This window comes from Orbicella faveolata, unplaced genomic scaffold (genome assembly GCF_042242905.1).
Source record: "Orbicella faveolata isolate gen_17 unplaced genomic scaffold, um_ofav_v1 contig_25, whole genome shotgun sequence".
In the NCBI taxonomy this organism is placed as follows: domain Eukaryota; kingdom Metazoa; phylum Cnidaria; class Anthozoa; order Scleractinia; family Merulinidae; genus Orbicella; species Orbicella faveolata.
Window position 1 is genome coordinate 30,389,100 of NW_028301553.1, and position 20,670 is coordinate 30,409,769.

General features: G+C 37.2%; 2 protein-coding genes across 2 annotated transcripts; both read right to left on the reverse strand.

Annotated features, from left to right (window-relative positions):
- Positions 1–1,496: 1,496 nt before the first annotated feature.
- LOC110059230 (L-rhamnose-binding lectin SML-like) lies at positions 1,497–7,716 on the reverse strand. The gene is made up of 7 exons (XM_089294972.1): positions 7,555–7,716; positions 6,850–6,919; positions 5,350–5,652; positions 4,119–4,266; positions 3,480–3,631; positions 2,887–2,942; positions 1,497–1,854 (listed from the first exon to the last, which is right to left on the reverse strand). Exons 1-6 carry the CDS (start codon positions 7,573–7,575, stop codon positions 2,890–2,892), a joined length of 747 nt encoding a protein of 248 aa, XP_089151098.1. The 5' UTR covers positions 7,576–7,716; the 3' UTR covers positions 1,497–1,854; positions 2,887–2,889.
- Positions 7,717–8,709: 993 nt separating this feature from the next.
- LOC110059323 (uncharacterized) lies at positions 8,710–13,187 on the reverse strand. The gene is made up of 6 exons (XM_020766019.2): positions 12,264–13,187; positions 11,820–11,866; positions 11,361–11,405; positions 10,566–10,628; positions 10,065–10,214; positions 8,710–9,642 (listed from the first exon to the last, which is right to left on the reverse strand). Exons 1-6 carry the CDS (start codon positions 12,569–12,571, stop codon positions 9,164–9,166), a joined length of 1,092 nt encoding a protein of 363 aa, XP_020621678.2. The 5' UTR covers positions 12,572–13,187; the 3' UTR covers positions 8,710–9,163.
- Positions 13,188–20,670: the final 7,483 nt, after the last annotated feature.

Consider the following 20,670-nt stretch of genomic DNA (forward strand, 5'->3'; position numbering starts at 1 on the left):
CAATAAGGTGCTAAAAAGTAGCGCCTTTAGGTCGAAAGCATTGTATGCAACCTGGCGTGTATTCTAATATATTACTTTTGCTAATGCAAAAGTTGAAAGCAGCTTTTGCAGGACGAGCATGTAGTTTATCGGAGGGTAGTTTAGCAAATAAACATGTGTTTTGGATTGTATGCAACATCATTTCCGGATATGTTTTAATACAGGGGAAATGATGACACTTTGGAGTGAAAGGCTTTTGTAATAGAAATGAGCTATTTGTGATCTTATCGTAGAACAGGGCCGGGAGGCGTTATTCCATTCGATTGCAATTCCATGATAAGGACAGTTGAGTGAAAAATAAAATGAAGCGTTGCTTATACCCAATTCACCCCCTCCACCCCCCCCCCCCCCCCCCCATCTTCCCCTAACTTTTTTTGCCTATTGCGATTTCCACACGGGAAAATAGATACAGTCATACAAGTGATGTTTGCATACGCAGCTTAATCCACTTTGCTTTTGTATTTCTTTGTTGTTGTTGTTGTTGTTGTTTTTTGTTTCGTTTTTTCCGCAAAATTTATGTCACTTGAGTTCTTAGTTAATATAAAAAGCTCAGGTACTTCCAATTTCTTTGTATCGCAAAGCGCAGACAAAGTGTTCGTTGGGGTTTTAATTTAAAATAGATTATTCAAATGTGCCATTTATTAAAAAAACTCTTAAACATAATTTATTTGATAATTGAAAGCAATTGGGAAATATCATTTCGTCTCAGAGCAATTAAATTCCATCTATTTCGCCTGGGGAGGGGGCGAAGAGGACAGTTCTTTCACTGATATCAAAGTTATGGGGAAAAAAAGACATGGATATTGAAATTGAAATTATTCAAAGAAAATTGTCAAAAATCGACTGAAGAGACTGATAGGGTAACGTCTATTCCTGTCAAATGTTTCCTTGCGCTACTTGAAGTTTACATTTCATATTTGACCCCGAAATATAAACGTTTTTTAAGGAGGTAATGCAGGGGGACTTCTGTTTTCCTTAGGTGAAAATTACGAATCACGGCACAAGCTACATTATACTACTGACAGGGATATTGGGCATCCCCCTCCCCTCTGAATGTAAATGCTGCTCCTGGGCAATCTCAGAATTATATGACGATACAACCTGTTCCAGAAAACGTATGCATCTGAGACTTCGAGCAGTACCACCGGCCAAGAAGCACACTGCACCTCTTCTAACGGGCTATCTAGAATACTCTTCCGTATAAATCGACCATTTTGTACAAGTGTTTCAAACCGATTTGTGCTTCTGTGTGTTTTAAATTTTCGGTGGCTTCTGTTCACTTCATCAGAGTCACAATGTTACATGTTACATTTAATTCCTGTGACATTTTCGAACCTACACCATGCACACGTCAAGAAATTCAGCGCGCGCCTTTTTGGTACATTTTTATATTTCTTTATTTTCTTCCAAGCAAACCGTGACAAAGCCAAAATTTTAAGTTAAGGAACAGAAGACAATTATATCTGTATTTTTTAAATTTATTTTTATTGTTTTTTCCATAGATTAGAGTAACCTAGGTGCCAAGGTTTACAACAAGGTTATGATTTTATTGGGCAAAGAAAACCAGCACTGACAAACACTGCTGCAAAAGTCCTAATGACATTATTTCATACCATTCCGTCAGGTTTTTCCCAATGTGGCGAGTTCTTTCATTATTTTTTTCGCAACAATTTATCGCCAATAAAAGCGTCGATTTAAAGTTCTTTGCGACATTGTCTGCCATTGCCATATGTAGGTATACCATGGTGATGTCCGCATGTTAATACATAAATTCTAAATTTTGGGCGATGAGGAGTTCCTTTCTTGAACAGTTCTCTAAGGATTTAACAAATAGCAACATCGTCAAAAACTTCAAATGAACCTAAAACGTCAATGTCTTACAATTGTCGCCTTGGTGCGTTCTGGATGGCCATTTTCGAGGTGGCTTTTTCCTCTGTGTTAAAACGAGTTTTCGTTCGAAACTATTCATATGAAAATGTGTTTCGCCTAGAGGTTCATTTTTATGTAAATTAAACTCATTTTCATATGAATGTTTCGCGCGAGTCCTCTTTTTGAAACAGAGACACAATGTAACTCAAAAATGGCCTATTCAACGGATTTCCACACCCGCGAATTTGCCTCGACAACAGTTGGAATTACGTTGTTATCATAATAGAAAACTGTAACTGGATAATTGCGTTTGAATAGCATGTTTTTGCTTAATTGAAACTCTTCAGTTAACGAGCTGCATGACCTTTTGTATACGCAAGGATAAAGAAACAGCAATGGCAATACGGGTTAAAATCCACCAATCATATCAGACCAGCAGGGCCTCAGGAAATATGCAGTCAATCAATTTATCGTGTGACACAGCATGTCAAGCGGTCGATGATATTTCGTAGTCCAAAAGATACGTACTGATTACCCTTTTATTTAACACCATCAATAACCTTTTCCTTTTCATGACATAGCATGGTCGTTTAAATCAAACTTAAGTCTGACACCGAAAACGAAACGGTGTATGGCCTAAAAGTAGAAATTGAAGCCTCCCCTCATCAGTAGCTCAAAGTCGTGAAAAAACAAACTCCACCTGGTGTTTTTCTTAACATAAGTCCAATGTATTGATTTTTGGCGGCATTTTTTTGGCCGCACTTTTTCTCCATTACCGAACTTGTTTAACATTTGCTTTCTCTCTGTGTAGATCGAGAGCAAGTGAGATCCTTATATTGTCTTTAATTTGCGTCGTTTACTGATATACTATTTAACAGACTTTTTTGTATTTATTTTACAAAACTATGGCTAAGAGAAATTGAAATCTCCATGGAAGGACTGAAATAGTCTGTGTAAAAGAAACCCAAAAGCACTCACCTTTCAAATCGCCATGCTGTGATATATTTTGCCCTTTATGGCTCCAGGAGCTTCTTCTAAAGAGACAAATTCAAAAAAGGACGTTTTCGCCACTATTTACAAGTTATTCTACTTTGTTAGTTAAACGCATTTTTTTCGAAACCTTCGCTATCGCTGTGCATGCAAACATATCCTAACCTTATTCATATTGGGCTTTGGAGGATTTAACCTTAAATTTAATGCCTTGGGATAACATTTACCTATGATGCATCCATGACACCAGTATTTGACAGGTATGTTTATCAAATGTTCATTTTTTATGTTTTGTTAATAAGAACTAACTTTCTTATACGTAGATCCAATATGCCAAATCTATTAACGCTGTGTGGTGCATATAACGTCATAGCTGACAAAAAAGCTTCTCATTTTAATTGAAGAAAGCTGAAAGCTATGCAATAAAAACAAATAATGTTGTTATGTCTTGTAAGAATAAGATCCTAAGGCGTTCCAACTGCTAACACCTTGATGGGGGCATGTATTCGCTTGTTTCGACCGAGGCTTAATTAAGCAATCATATATTGCCTACAGCCTAATTAATATTTAGGTAGTTTTACTTATTTCTTTTCCCGCTTGGCAGTGATACTGCACTTCCAGGTACTTGTGTGTTTCTCCGCACGGATTTCCAAACACTTCATTAGACGCTTCGACTTCACAGAAGTTCTTGCCGTTGCATTTGTCTTTCACCATCTGGTCTGATTCTGGCGAGCTGTTGGAAAACAACCAAACAAACAAAAACAAGACAAACAAACCGTTATGCGAGAAGTAACGATTAATCATAAGGGTGCTAACATCTAGCATGACAGCCTAGACTAACTTATAAACCTTCATGATCATAAAAATATCTGCAATGCTTGGAGTATACAGACTAACGCCACATCAACTTCTGGATTTGGAGGCGTGAGAACACGAATCAATCAATCAATCAATCAACTTTATTTAGAGGGGTGACACATGACAGTATAAACTGATAAACTAGTGGCCCTCTGTGCTAAAAATCTACGAGTAATTATAAAATAACTAAGTTTAGTACAAAGTATTAACAACAACAGGTTACGATATGTAAAAAGGTACAATAAAAAGTTACAAAAATGTATATATGTATATACATAATTACAATGTTAACTAAGAGGAAGCTCATATGAACAGTTCCGAAGATTTTGAAAAGCTATTGCCACAGAAATTGAGATACTTACAAGCATCGATTGTTCTCAGCCAATTGCTCACCGCATGTCCATTTATCCTTTCGCCCATAGTTTGCGTTCACGACTTCAATCATTTGAGATTCAGGGCACGTAATATTCTCGGGTGGATTAAACTCGCAGACGGCTTTCTTTATTAACTCTGCAAGGTTTTCAAAATGGACAGTAAATGGTAATCACAGACTCGTATTCCTTAGGTTACCTTGCGATGGACACCACACGGCAAAAGAAAACCTGGTCGACCAAAAACCACCTAGCCCCGAATTTTCAAGGCAGAGCTCACCTGAGGTAAACTCTTATAGAGCAAGGCACAACATGCTGTACCAAATATAGGGATAAATGGAGGGGAAATTGCTTTTACTTCATTTTCCACAGAAGAGGACCTAGTAATAGGACCAAGTAAGTACTGGACAAGGCAAACGTGTTTCTGCTGTTTTTGGTCCTTCGTAAATTACACTGAACAGAGAGTTTTCAGGGACTGATCACCTTAACGGAAGTTAACTACGCTAATTTTGTTCGTCATAGAACGTGTGGCCAGCAGAAAACAAAAAAAAAAAAAAAAGAAAAAAAGATCAACGACTTAAAGCCCGCGAAAAGGAGACCGTAAGTAAAACGAACAAACCCAAACCGCGTTCGTCTTGCTCTATATACACAGAGGTTAATAAAGTGTAGGATTCCGAGTGGTCAACATTACTTCCCTGTACTTCAATTTGTTCATGAACAAGAACACATCTGCAACCGAAGTCCTGATATATATATATATATATATCAATATAAAACATAGACTTTTGAAAGACTGGAGCGACAACCGTAAAATAAAATACTTCAAGCATTTTTGTTCCATAGTTGAAAACTCTAGATACTGCGACCTTAATAATTAAACATAATTGAAAGTCAGTGTGTGTTCCAATAATCAATTCACTAGCTGTATTGAACTTACATTTCAGTCTGTTCAAAAACTAGCAATATTATTCCCAATAGAATGATTCGGTAATGTGTGTACATCCTTGTTGCCACCTAAATTTAGATCTCGAGATGATTCATTTGGGAGGTTACATTTGTGCAATTTGTCACGCACAATTGATTACATGGGAGTGTATTCCGACAGAACAATTGTAACTTTCCAAATCAATTGTCATATGATTTGAATTGGGTTGCAACAAGGATATAAACACGTAAGCCGAATCTGTCTACGAACCCATTTTGCCGCATAAAAGTACCTTACCTGACTTACAGAGGTAATACATCTGCAAATATTTCTTGATTCCTTGGCACTCCGGAGGATCACCATATTCGTCTTTGTTTGATTCCAGATTACACGAGTTTATATCGTCACATGTTTCCTGCACCATGCTCAGAACGAAATCATAATCAGATTTGCAGGTGGTGTTAATGAGTTGATCACCATCAACACAAATATCGGAATGTTGTCGGCCATAACTCGCCCAAACAGTGGATATGACGTTTTGATTGGGACATTTTACGGTTCTTGCCGGTTCACCATCGCAGATTGTTTCCACAAAAAATTCTTTCCATATTAAAAAAAAAAAAAAAAAAATGAAAAAAAGAATTGAAAAAAAAAAAAACCAAAAAAGCATAACAACGTTAAAAACTCAAGACATATTTCTCGTCATGAAATATGTATAAGCAATCTTTAAAAGTAAATGAGATTGCTAGCCTGGGATGCGGATAAGGTTATTTGTTTTCCTAGAAACGTGATTGAGGCAGCGTGGCCGAGTGGATAGGGCGCCGGACATGAGATCCGGAGGTCTTTGTTTCAAGTCCCGCTCTGACCACTTAGCTTGACTTGTTTCTCAGTAGACCCTAGTTCAACTCCTAGGTCATGCTTTCAAATTAATAGCCAACTCGTCTGCCACCTACCAGTTGAAATTTTAAACCTATTATGTTTAGTTGATATATTTGTTCCTTTCAGTTTAAGTGGCATGCCTGTGATTTAGCTAGGTGTAGCTAAGCGCATTGGCCACTATAAACAACAACATTTGTACATTTTTTTTTTCTTTTCTTTTAACATTTCCTAGATCTTTCGCCTAACTGCGGAGGTCTCTTGTTCAATTTGCAGGTTGCTGCTCGACTTAAATTTATTTCTAAATAATGTTTTGTGTCAATATGTTTATTATTATTATTATTATTATTATTATTATTATTTTGTTGGAGATAGGGAGCTTTGTTATTTTGGAGAGTAAAGAGGACTAGAGCTGTTACTTCGACACTTCAGTGTAGAAGGTAGTTCGTATTTGCTTTAGTTTTGCATTACTACGCTTCACGATTGGCTTAAACAACTCGTGTCATTATGTCATACAATCGTGACTCGCTGGCACACTTTTTCCCGCTTCGCGTCAGCCTCATCTAATAGACCATCTTCGTATTCTCGGTATTGAACTGGATCTACCTTGCAATGGAGGCTAATGCGGGGGAATAATTTATCATTAAAAAGAGAGACTTTAAAATATCATTTGCATTTGAAAAGACTCCCCACATTAGTTTCAGTTGTAGACTAGTGCCAGTCCAATGCCGAGATACGAAAGTGGTCTATTACATATGAGTCCTTTGTGACTGAGCAGAGTGAATACTTTAGGTATAGTTTTACGACACCCAGTTACACTTCGGTCTAAAGAGTGCATAGCTAAAAAAAAAAAAAAAAAATATATATATATATATATATATATATATATATATATATATATATATATATATATATACTTACCGCTCGCTGCCTCTCTTTCTGGGATGGTAATAACTGTGATAAAAAGCAAAATGGCAGCAAACATGGTACACTGAAAGGCATAGGAAGGTGAAATTTAGTGGTAACAAACAGAAAAATGTGTGATCTAGTATAACGTATAAGGGTCAATGATTTGTTTCAGAGGCAAGTGTTTGCGGATACGGCAATGCCGTATCCGCAACAACTACTACTGAAATTGGCAAGGATTCGACCGTGTACTTCAACAGGTAGATTATCATTGTAAATGAATGAATCTTAAATGAGGAGCTCCAGATCTAATGTTTAGGCGGCACAAGTAGCCACTTTGCCACATAAATAAACACTATCTTTACATTACAAATGATTCAAAATAGGTCATAATAGGAAACTTCTTCTTTTCCCTCACTAAGTTCCCTGAGGTACTAGGTCCATTTTTCCTTTATATCCGTCTTTCTCCATATTTGCATCCCTTAGTTTGAAATCAAAAGGACATTTAGCTAACAGAAAATGGCGATTCAAGCGAAAAGCGTCTTGCAATTAGAAAGCAATTTACAGTTAAAACAGTATTCAAGAGTAGAAACGAACTCTGTTCATTTCGAATTAAAAAATTAACAATAATTGCAAGATGTGTTCAAAAGCCAGCACTTGTAATTCTAACAAAATCAAGTGTGATTATAAAAAAGTGTAAAGATTGACATATTTACGTACCTCGTTTCTTGAGATCAGCATCACTTTGTGGTTTATATCGTAGCAAAGAAAATATTATCGTTAAACAAAAGTGCTTTCCACTGTTTTCTTTTGTTCTTTTCAATTCACGTCCTAATGTCTCAATAAAATATTTCATTCTATTATCAAGCAAGTGTAGCATCTGGTGATTTGTCCTATGAATAGGGCACAAGTCCATCAGCCAGGTGACCTGTTTTAACATTGTGAAATGACCGGTTAATTTGACAAGCAAGAAACCACTCCTTGATGTCTCTAAGATATGTTTATTTTAAAAGTTACTCTTTTCAGATTTGGGGAACTCTTGAAGTGGCTGTGAGTGCTTGTCCTCGAGGTGAAGGATTCGATCATTGATGTTCATCCCCTCGGAATTTTGTCGTTAAAGTCTAGTTTGCTATAAGACGTCATGCAAACTCATACGGTGGGAGAAGGGGGTGGGGAGTACCTGAAGATCTTCTTTTGGTTTTAGATGTGGCAAGATATATTAAAATTGTTTTCTGTTGAGAAGATTGCCCTCGGCTTGCTCTACAAGATAATACATACTTTTGAACTTGTTGCTCATGTGGTATTCACCCCGCCCCCCTTCGCTTCCCACTCCCCTCTCTTATACGCTTGAGGGTTGAATGCTAAACTCGTGTGCACTAACAGTTTGGGGTCACTTAAATCTCACTTGAATTTCAGTTCTGCCCACAGGGACAAAGGAAGCTCCTTCTGTACTCTGGGCTTCCTGAGCCGTTGCTTTCCGGCAATGTAATATTCGAAGTATCCCTCTTTCTCTCTCTGGTAGCTCGTGTTTGCCATGACAATCATGAGAAGCCGGCATGTGTAACTGCATGCTATGTTGACTTGTAATATATTGTTTGAGTTTTATGTCTTGAGAAAATTGCCGATGGAACATTGCAGGCAGACTTTTTTTTTTTCTAGGAAAAGAATAGACTCATATGTCAAGTGAATTTCTGTTTCTCTTTTCTCTATCTTGATGATTTAGCACGGTAGTTTGATATATGGTGTTTATGGTCAGATGTCAGTTCCTCGTCTGTCTCTTATTACCTATACCTTGTATGGTGGATCAGACAAAATAGGAGAATAAGTTCGCTTGTAACTATTGTAATAAATAAGGTTAACTAACTGGACATTAAACACAGCATTTAAACTATCCTTTAATCGTTTTACGTCTAGATTAATACAGAGGATATTCAGCTTAAGACTCGAACTGCATAAAACTGAGATAAAATCAATATTATTCGCTGAAGTAACTACATCACTGTAAGTCTTCTTCAGCCTGGTTTACTGGTAACAGAAGGCATAGCAAGAATACTTTTTTCTTATTTCGTTATGCTAATCTCCTTATGGTCTTGCTAGTTTGTTTTGCAGCGCGTTGTTCACACTAGTGACACAAGATATCATATTAGAAGATGCGTTCTTTGCGTTTGCGTGACCTCGCTGTTTTGTCTTTATGACGATGTTGTGATCCAGGCCTTACAAGTTACATTTATAGTTTGGTTCACAGAGAGAAGATTTTGATTTGTAATTGCTAACAACCCTTCACCGCTCGACTAAGCTACAGTTGTTTTACATTTTGGTAAGTACTTGACTACTTGGTACAAACAACACAGGTTAGTTCATATCCATGAATGTACGGTTTGCAAGGTAAGGCATGCCCACAATCTCCCTGTACAACGTACAACAAAGCGCCATTTGTGTCTTTGTGACTTCCTGGCACAGCCTCGGCATCTACGTCAACGCACACAAATTCACTAGGATGGGCATGGTTGTAGTGAGAGGTCATCAGATACCCATAATACTCTCTGGTCCAACCTGAAGGACACTTGTTGGTTCCAGGAATCGTCACTTGGGACCCACGTGATCTGACGTAACACACAGCGCAAGGTGCTTCATGTTCACTAAGATCGCCTTTTGTAAAGCCTGCAAATGATGTTTGGTACTCGGTACCGTATATTGCTGCTGTACCCTGCCACCCACTCTGGTATTTGTCATATATAGGATTGTTGGTTAGACAGACGTAGTTGGTGCCACCACCGGTGTGAGTGTAGTATCCACCGCCCATCGCACCTACAGCAAAGTCAAAGGATATGCATCAAACACTGACCCGAGCAACACAGTACCGAGGATTGAGTGGCCGAGTAAGAGAAAGATGGAAGCACAAAATGACGAGGAAACTCTAAAAGATGCGTCTAAGAATTGTCATTGGCTATGCGCCGTTGGGACAAATCAGAAAAAAAACAATTCCCTACCCCCTATCCCCCCTCTGTGGGCGAGCTGTTTTAAACGCAGGGGTTCACTATATAAGGAAACCTTCCTAAGGAAGATTTTTATAAGTTGACGATTAACCGAGAAACATGGTGGAGTAGATTAGGTTTTTCCATTTCAACTCTTAGCCCTCGTCAGTCATGAATGAATGTTATAGGTCTCCGTAAGGTTTTAACATCATTATTCTAACTTGGAGTACATGATTTAATTTTCCCCCAACTTACCTGTGTACACCGTAATGGCATCTCCTGAGCAGTTCGTTCGTCCCCAGCGGTTGTAACTCACACCTGACAGCGCCGGTCCTTCTGGTCCTATTGTTCCTTGAGGGCCGGCAGGTCCCTGGGGCCCAGGACTTCCAGCTCGACCAACATCACCTGTTGTTTTAAAACAATCAAATAATGTATTGTTTTATTGCTTGTAACACAAACTTCGGCAAAGTAGAATCATGGGTTTTTATTAATTAGATAAACGTTGTTGGCTTCCCTGGACTTACTTTCATTATATATTGATATTTAGTAAATATGTGATAAATTGAAAAAAAAAAAAGTAAATAAAAACCAACAAACATGAAACGAATGAAAAACCAATCGTGAGACATCTATAGGTGAATAGTCTCTTCCCAAGACTCTTGAACGGACAACGATCAAGAGTAGCCCGGAGGAGCCATGTTACAGATTGGTAATAGCAGAATAAGCTTGTAACATACATTTACTAGTTTGAGATACCTTTTGGTCCTGAAATCCCACGAGGACCCGCGGGACCTTCTCTTCCGTCTCTACCGTCCCGTCCTGAAAATGTCAATATATGATTGTTAATTTAAACTGTAAAGTCGTAAAAGCATCTGACTGTTATAACAACAGGAAGTGATTCAAACTAACTGAGCAGTCAACTGTAAGCCAAACCTAGCTAAAACTTAGAGCTGGCTCTACCTAGAAAATCTTCGTTCTAAGATCGTCCGACAAGCTAAGTGAGCCATTAAATTATCATCTCCGAAAATGAGTTACTTGCTTATTTTCTTTCAATACCGTAGAGTGTACACTGTGCACAAGAATCCTGAAAGCCTGTTGAAAGTTCTCTGGTTTCGGAAAAAGAACAAATCTACTCTCATCTCGCAGTCCCTTGTGTGACCGTCACACCGGAAACAAAGTAAGAGGGTGATAAAGTATATTTTCGTGACCCGTGGTCGGCCCTTTTTATTTCCTGTGAAATGTGAAATAGCCATCTTTTTCCTCGTGAATCGTGATTTCCGTAGTCGCCGTGAACCGTGATTTTCCAAAACTTTCTCTTTTATTTTCCGTGAAGCGTGAAATGCCAATGTTGTGTTTTTCGTGAATTGTGAAAGGGTTGCTTTATTTTCCGTGAAACGTGATCTATACCCCCCCCCCCCCCTCCCCTCTTTACCACCCCCAAGTAACTGAAAAGGTGAGAAGCCATATTGTCTCCAGGAACGATCCCACGGGCAAATAAAATAGCACGCTTAGTCTGAATAGCGATAAGAAATGGATTAGTTTATTAATTACCAGAAGGTCCGGGAGGTCCTGGCTTGCCATCTCGTCCGTCTCGACCTAAACAATATTTCTTTCAATCAGTACTCCCCTGTGTTTATTTTTTAAATTCGGTTGATTAAAATCATCCAAATTCCCATGCACGTCTTCTTTCATGTTTTAATAAAAGAAAACCTGAAACGTCTATAACACAAACAACTCTGTAATTGGAGTAATCGGAGGTCTATCTGTTCCTTAGATTACAAGGGCATATAAAAGATTGCCAGATAAATATATAACGGCCTTACACTAATATTCTCCTCAGTAATGAGATTATGCACTAGACAGTGATTTCTGCTAAACTTCTCCCAACCTTTGGTCTAATTTATTGTATTTATATTTCTGGAAGAAAATGGATAATGGAATATCTAATACATTGTGATTTTGAAGTAAATAATACTAATAGAAACAACTAATAAATAATTGTTTACTGACCTCGAAGCGAGGACTTCATACGCAAGTCTTTAGAAAGGTTTACTGTTCTGCGAAATTAAACAAAACACTTCATCAACGGGAGCCAATTCTGTTTCATGCTAAAGTTTCTACCTCTAAATCTAACTTACAATTTGCCAAGTAAACAAACTTTGGCCGCTCGCAGAAGATCCAAAACGAGACTCGCTCGGGTCACGCGTCAAAAGAGTGACAACCTGGTGACTAGACGTTATTAATTGACAGTATCATTTTTCCTTCATAACTTTATTTAGAATGAATCTTTTTACGTGGAACTTGTGTTTTAAATTAAATGTAGCAAAGAAGTCTTACTGAAATTATCAAGCACGTTCTTTTTGAAAATTGTCAATTTTAGGGTCATGGCACTGCATCTTCAGGGGAATCAGGTGTACTATAAATCAGATATATCTGAACAAATACGTGTTTTACCTGCTTTCCAGTGCGATAAGTCTCTTTGTCAGGCCTGACAAAGTTGTTGTCGGGTTAGCATTTCGCTCATGTCTTACATGCACGGCGCTCAGAGATTCTTTGACGCCATTCTTGGAATTCTCAGAAATCTCACTGAGCTTGCTTTCAAGTAAAGCAACTCGCCTTTCCATGGAGACCAGTGAAACAAACAGGATGACAAAGCAAGAAATCATGCACACTATTGCCCCGAAGTACACGAAGGAGCGAAATCCCTCCGTCACCAAATTACGATTTGCTGGTTTTCGTTCTGTACTTAATTCTTGCTCCATTTGAGCCAAGTGGATTCAAACCCCAAATTTGGTATATTCTGCTAAGATTTGTGGCAAAACGTGAACCCGCCGGCAGTAATGCTTTCTCTTGTTGGAGAATGGGCCTGATGTAATGGTTACAGAACATTAATTAATATCACGCGTAGAACGGCTTTTTTATCACGGGTTATACAGCAGTTGTTTTAGTCGGTTTCAATTTCATTTTCAATTAAGTTGTACGCAACTGTACTTCAAGAGTGTTAATACAATTTTTATTTGCCTCATTGCTGTAGTTTTCTGTACTTTTACTTGGATGTGGCTTTATTAAACAACAACTATGTAATTCACAAATGGCAAATCACTGCCCTGAGCCAACAAAAAAAACAAAAAACAAAAAAAGAGGGAATCGAAATAAAAATGAAAGTGGGTGAATTTTGGGGTCGCCAAAATGATAATACATGAATTGCTGATTTTCATGTGACTTTTTCATATTTCGAAATTAAAAACAAGAAATACCTATCCCTCTGAGTTTTCAATTGTAATCAGATAACACCCTCAGCTCTAAGAACGTTAAGTTTTACAAAGTTGTAGCTCGACAGGGTTCATAAAATAGAGTAAGGAAAAGCCTGTCGCGTAAGTCAAAAGATGTCTTATATTTTGGGTATTTGCTAACTAACATTCCTTGAATTAGACCAAGTATTAATTTCAGTGTCCCGAGCTCTAAAGTAACGGACCAACCTTAAGGCATTTCTCTTTTCAGTTTTGTGGCATTGTATTCTTTTAAGTTGCCATTAAATTGAGAAAAACAAACAAACCATTAAAAAAAACAATAATTAATCATTTTCAAAAGAGTTGGGAAAGAAAATGTCAACCACAAACCTGCAATCAAAGAAAGGGCATCTCAGACAGCTGAGAAACCGTGGGGCTTTTTCTCTTTTCACCAAACTGTGGAAACACATTGTCCTCTTCATTTGCCGAAGGGGCCGGAAAGTACTCAGAGCGCTGAACACAAGCAGTTTTACATGTCGATGTCGAAGGCCGTCCAAGAATCATCCCGGTGGTGCAAACGGCAGTCCGAGCCATGAAAAAGAGGCCAGAATGTAAGTTTTGAAAGTCTATCTTGACAACGTAATTCCAAATTGCACAGCATTATTTTAGTACCAGCGAATGCGAAGGCAGACGACGATGTTTGGTGCGAAGCAAGGCCTTTTGGGGTCAACAGCCTCGCAAATTTGATGAAAAGAATCAGCGAAGCAGCCGGGCTGTCGAAAATATATACATGTACAAACCACAACATTAGAGCGACAGCTACAGCCCTGTGGTCCAATGGTGTCGTACGTAGTCGTCATATAATGTCCAATTCACATCACCGAAATGAGCAATCCCTCGCTCATTGCAACTCGCGTCCTTCTTTTTCTCAGGTACATATCTGCAGTGATGTGTTGAGGGCACTTTCCGGCGGAAAGCAGACCTGTCATCCTTCGGGTCAGCAGATTGACAAAAGATCTACCAGTTGTCATCAGCAAACCAGTCCGTCGCAGGCAGCAAAGGCAGTTCCGATCTTCAAAGAATGAGCAATTCATAATGTGCAAGTTGTTTTCCGCTCCTCGGAAACCCGGTCACTCTTTTTCTTTACGTAAGAGTTTTTCTTTGGCAGTTCGAGCTCAATTTTGTCGTCTTCCAAACTTCAATGACAACTCGAACTTTGTTACGTTGTCAGTTGGAATACAGAAAACGAATTGGGAATAATTCAGCAAGTTTCGAAATGTCAACATGTCCGTTGTAAGTGTAAGAATAGTCTGGATTCGCCACTGGTATTGTATTTGACAGTGGTGTAAGTAACCTGTATTGTAAGTACCGTGAGTAAGTTATGTAATTAGCCGTAAGTAACATAGTGTACTGTTATTTGTGTATTATTTATTGTACTGTTAAATATATATATATATATATACGCAATTGTGGAAAACGAGGACGGACAACTTCGAGCGAAAAAAATATATATATACAGTAAAAAATCTAAGAAATCTAAAAAAAGGTTTAAAAATTTAATAAAAATAAACGTTTCGGTCAAAGACCTTCATCAGTTGCAGTGCAAGTGAATAATAAATTACAATAACCTTAAATAAGTTTACAGTATAAAAAATGACATCATATTACAAAGATGATTACATAACAGGGCGTGGTAACACATGAAAACGAAAAAATTAACCAATGATAAACAATCGGTGATTACTAAGCGAGATACTATGACAATGCGGTACAAAACTCAAAAGACACAAACCAAATAAGAATAAATAATCGAATATAATACAAATAAGATTAATATCAAAAAAGTAAAGCGATTCGTCGAGTCAGCCGAAAGTGTGAAGGGACCCGCGTGTAAAATATTCAATGTTCAAAAAAGGCGGTCCCAAAATCCCCAAACAAAGCCCTTGAAACTATGCCGCGGCAAGGCACAACAGGCGCCCTAAACAGGGCCCTTAAACAACAATAATGTAATAAATTCCCCGATGGGGGCCCCTGAGAAAACCTAGCGCTAACAAAGCTAACAAGATCCAAGGTCAGGGCCTTTGAACACCTGAACTAAGATAACCGCCAAATTTGCAAGTTATTTTTGCGCTAATTGTAGTTTATTCTTTTTTTCGAGTGGAATTCCTGACGTTTGTTCAAGCCAAAAGGTGCCAGAGAGAACAACTGTGCACTCCAATATGCCTCTTTAGTGATTAAAAGCTTTTCGATGTTACTTGTATTGTTTGCATTTATCTGCACTTGATCAATACACTGGAAAGAAAAGTCGTTTAAGTCGTGCGGTGTTCTGTTGAAATGCACCGCTACCTCACAAGTCTTTTTCTTGGTCAGCATAGCAGACTTGTGGTTGCGAAATCTAACTCTAAAATCTGTTGTTGTAGAGCCAATGTATTGTAAGTTACATTTCTTACACGAAGCCAAATAAATGATATTTTTTGAATCACAGGAAAGTTTCAATCGTATCTTATAGCTCTTGCCTGTTTGAAAACTTTGGAAAGAATTTGATTCAACAAAGTAGTTGCGACAGAGATCACATCTTGTTCTTTTGCATTTAAAGCAACCCTTAACCTCAACAACCTCTTCAATCTTGGTGTTAGAGCCATAACGAGATGGCGCTAACAACTCCTTAAGGTTTTTAGATCTTCGAAAAGAGGCTATGATGGAATTTGGCGGAAAAAATTCTTTTAATTTGGGGTTGGATTCCAAAATACCTAGGTGTTTTCTGATGATGCGACCAACATCAGGTAAATTTGGATTAAATGTTGTTACAAATGGAAACAATTTCTTCTCAGCTTTGGCACGAGTTCTAAGTAAGTCAGTTCTAGATGTAGTTAAGGCTTTAGAAAATTGATCTTCCACTAGTTTTGTGGGATAACCCTGATTGACTAGATAACCCTTATAAAATGCCTCAAGCCAACAAAGAATGCCACTGCGTCAGGAGGATCAATGAAGATTCACAGTCTAAGCCTCACCGCAAAAATGAATTTAAAATCGTTTGATAAAGCAAGGACGGACAACTTCTGACGATAAAAAAAGTTAAAAAGTTAAAAATTTAATAGAAAAACGTTTCGGTCTTAGACCTTCATCAGTTACAAGAGAAAAAGGACGAAAACTAACTTTAAATACGGTTACAGTGTGGGAGATTACGTAACGAAATGAAAAATACAATATTGTGCTATTAATACATCGTGATTAATACAATACAGGAAGAAAATGCAAAACGAGAAATACAATGCTGTACTATAAATTGCGTCATACAGGGTGATAATTAATAGACCAAACGAAAAGAATACAATACTGTGCATAAGTTACATTATAGAGCGTGATAATTGCAGAACTAGGTTAAATTCAACCTAAAAACTAAAAGAGTTAAAATAGATAAAACGGACTCTTGCAATGCGGTAAATATAACGGGAAAAATAGTTTGCAAAGATAAGCAGTTGAAAAAAAAAAAAAGAAGAAACCTACGTTTACGCTGGACAAGGTTAATAACAAAATCCCAAATCGAGGCCTTTGGAGCATTAAAGGGTTGACAAACAACAAAATCCCTGGAGGGGCCCTTAAACAATAAGCTGTAATAAGATCCCAGGCAGGGCCTTTGAGCATACCTAACACCCAAAAAGCTGACAAAATCCAAGGAAGGGCCTTTGAACTGCCTTATGGCGCGAACGCATATTTACACAAGAGAACGTTAATTATAACAAATTCTGTTTTTGGAGTGAAATTATTTTCTTTTATTTAAGCCATGGGGAGCCAAAGAGAACAGTTGAGCACTCCAATAAGCCTCTTTCGTAATTAAAAACCTATCGATCTCGTCTGAGTCATTAGGGGCCTGCACCTGATCAATGCATTGGAATTCAAAATCATCCAAGGAGTGTGGAATTTTATTGAAATGTACTGCTACCTCACAAGTGGTTTTGTTTGTGAGCATAGCAGACTTGTGGTTACGAAACCTAACCCGAAAATCGGTGGTAGTTGATCCTATGTACTGTAAACGACATTTCTTGCAGGAAACTAAATAGATCACGTTTTTAGAATCACAAGAAAGCCTTGAATGAATGGTGTATTTTCTGCCCGTTTTAAAACTTAGAAATGATTTAGATTCAACAAAGAAATTTCGACAGAGATCGCATCTATTTCTTTCACATTTAAAGCAGCCATTGTTTGGCTGAATTGTTTGTCCCTCATCGGCAGTTTTAAAACGAGATGGTGCTAATAATTCTTTCAGGTTTTTTGTTCTACGAAAAGATGGTATGATAGAGCCTTGAGGGAAAAGTTCTTTCAATTTAGGGTTGGATTGCAAAATCAACAAATGCTTTCTAATTATGCTACTCACATTAGGCAAATTAGGATTAAATGTGAGAACAAATGGAAATAATTTCTTCGATTGTTTTCCGCGTTGCCGTAGTAAATCATTCCTAGAAATGGTGGAGGCTTTGGAGAATTGATCGTCAACTAATTTGGAGGGATAACCCTGATTAACAAGATAACCCTTGTACTCAACTGGGAATATCACGATCGTACAAAATAGTTCAAAATAAGGGGAAAAAATAATAAAATCGACTTACCTGTCCTTTTGTTTGTATAACTTCTGTTTTATGGCGTTTGGGGGGGGGGGGGGGGGGGGTTCAGAGCGATTTCAGTGGGTTTATAGGGAGAGGAATACTAGAGAAGCTAAAACCCACTGAAATCGCTCTGAAACCCCCCCAAACGCCATAAAAACACAAGTTATACAAACAACAGGACAGGTTTTTTTTTTTCCTTATTTTGAACTATTTTGTACGATCGTTATATTCCCATACAAACTCTTATAATAACGCTGTTACGCAATGTCATTTTTTTTTTTTTTTTTTTTTTGTAATTTTTATTTTTTTTCAACATTTTGGGTTATAATACATACAATACAACACAAGACATAACACTAGTTACAATACTTACAATACGTCATAACTACAATAGATTACATACAACAAATTATAATTACTAATCGTAGCCTAATTATACCTAAAGAATATACAATGCGTTGTTTACAATAGTGCAGCTACCCAAATACAGAAAAAAAAAAAAAAAAAAAAAAAAAAAAAAAGAAAGTAAGTTAGTGACATGCTGAGAAGGAGAAATTACAAATTAAGCTCAACTATTATTAAGAGATGGCATTAGTTTTTCCCACTTTTTGTAATGTTTATAAAGTTGGTTATTTTTGGTAGCTATTTTTTTTTCAATGTAATAAACGGTTTTTGTCTTTGCTAAAAATATTGTTAATGTTGGTTTAATTTTATTTAATTTACATTTATAAATAAAAAACTTTCCTAGCAGTATCAAGTGATTCAGGATAATAAAGTCTTCGTTGTTGTTGAACACTCCAAACAATATATTTTCAAATGTCAAAGTGTCCAAAGATACATTCTGGTTTGAAAGCCAAGAAGAAAAAGCCCGCCAGAAGTCTTTTGTTGTATCACAATAAAAGAGCAAATGTTCGAGGGACTCGACCTCTTTCAAACAAAAGGTGCACATTGGTGATTCAATCATTTTAAAACGGAATAACCTCTCATTTGTGAAAATTATATCGTTTAATAATTTATATTGGAACTCTCTAATTTTTGTTTCAAGTGTGACAGTGAATGGTAAAGAATAAATTTTTTTCCAGTCTTCTATAACCTCTGGATATTTGTCCTTCAACTTCCTTTTGGCGGTTGGAGGAGTTTGTTTCTTTGTTTTAAATCCTTTATACAAAAGTTTTGAAGAGGCTTTTAACAGATCCGATTTGGTTTCGTCGATATAAATATACACTGTATCCAAATGCTGTTGAGGATATAGTTGCTGATGTTGAATATGTGATTCTTTGATAATTAATCTCCATTCTTTTGGTATGGCATCTACAATTCCTATTAATTTGAAGTACTGAATTGGAGATAGATTCGCTTCCAACACTTTAAGGCTTTCAAGAAATTTACCCGTATCGGATAACAAGTCACCAATTTTAACAATTCCTTTAGTAAACAAATGTTTTTCAAAAAGAGATTTTCCGTGTATCACAATATTCCTATTATTCCAAATAATTTGGTCTACAACATCCTCATAGGTGGCTACCTTGGATTTCTTTAAATTACGAAATGCCTCTAGACACTCTTTGTAGAATATTGGAAGATGAACCGGTAGTTTACTAGTTTCAAAATCACAGAACAGGATGAGTTTTCCACCTATATTTCCAAAAGAGAAATCATCTAAAATAGTTTTCCAAGTGCTGTTGCTCTCTCCTAGATACTTTTTTAAGATCATCACTCTTTGAGCCGATATCATGGATTCAATATCAAGCATTTTTAGTCCTCCATTTTCAATATCATTGATAAGCGCGGTCCGTTTAATTTTATCGTTACCTTTCCAAATGAAACCGAAAATCAGTCTGTTTATCTCCTTGACAAGATCGTTTGATATTGAGATTGCAGTCGCTTTACTCAAAAATTTTGGAATAATGAAGGTCTTAACTATTTGAATCTTACCAATCAGGGTAAGACCCCTCCACTTCCACATACTCAGCGTTTTTTTAATAGATTTGAATATTGAGTCGAAGTTTGCTTTGTCTCGTGATGGTTTGTGATAGTCAAAAACGGTACCTAATATCTTGATTGATTTTCGCACTTTGTGAGTAAAGTCATTTTGTACTAGTTTATGTGGGCCGATACCAAAAACTTCTGTTTTATCGTCGTTAATTCGGAGACCAGAATGCAATGAAAAAACCTTTAAAGTTGTACAAAGTCGCGAATATGCATTTATGTCTTTTAGAAAACAAGTCATGTCATCTGCAAAAAGCGTGAGTTTGATCTCCACGTTTTTTACCATTATTCCTTGTATGGTTTTATCCTGCCTGATTTGACATGCGAGAACTTCCAAAGCTAAGATGAATAATAAAGGTGATAGAGGGTCACCTTGTCGTACACCACGATGGATACAGAAAAGATCTGTAGTAAAGCCGTTATTTAAGATACAGCTGGATATGTTTGTATAAAATGTTTTTACCCATTGTAAAAAATACGGTCCAAAATTGAATTTTTCCAATACTTTAAATAGATATGTATGGTCCAGAGAATCAAATGCCTTTTCAAAGTCAATTGCCATTAGAATACCTGTTGTATTTGTGAGTTTTGCCAATTCAAGTAAATCATCGATTGTTCTAACTGCATCAAATGTAGACCTTCCTTTGATAAAACCATTTTGATTATGGTGAATAAGTTCTGGCAGGATTGGCTCCAGCCTTCTAGCAAACGCTTTGGATGCAATTTTAACATCTACGTTGATCAGTGAGATAGGTCGCCAGTTCTTTATAAATCGTCTATCTTTATCTTTTTTCTCCAATAGGGTAATCATTGCCTGCTTTTGCGAAGTTGATAGTTGCCCGTGTTGGTGAGAGAAGTTTAGAGACTTTTCGAGATACTTTGCAACCACGTGCCAGAACGCCAAGTAAAATTCCACAGTTAAACCGTCACTTCCAGGTGTTTTGTTTTTCGGAAATGTCTTCAATGCTTCGTACAGTTCGGATCTAGTAAGTTGTTTATCTAAAGTCATTTTCTCTTCATCAGACAATTTTTTAGTAT

Coding starts and splice junctions, on each gene's coding strand:
- LOC110059230 (XM_089294972.1), bottom strand. CDS start 7,575: ATGCTGATCTCAAGAAACGAG. Junction 6,920..7,554: donor TGCTGATCTCAAGAAACGAG/GTACGTAAATAT, acceptor TATGCCTTTCAG/TGTACCATGTTTGCTGCCAT. Junction 2,943..3,479: donor CCAAGCGGGAAAAGAAATAA/GTAAAACTACCT, acceptor TTGTCTCTTTAG/AAGAAGCTCCTGGAGCCATA.
- LOC110059323 (XM_020766019.2), bottom strand. CDS start 12,571: ATGGAGCAAGAATTAAGTACAGAACGAAAACCAGCAAATCGTAATTTG. Junction 11,406..11,819: donor TATGAAGTCCTCGCTTCGAG/GTCAGTAAACAA, acceptor AATATTGTTTAG/GTCGAGACGGACGAGATGGC. Junction 10,215..10,565: donor TGGGATTTCAGGACCAAAAG/GTATCTCAAACT, acceptor TTAAAACAACAG/GTGATGTTGGTCGAGCTGGA.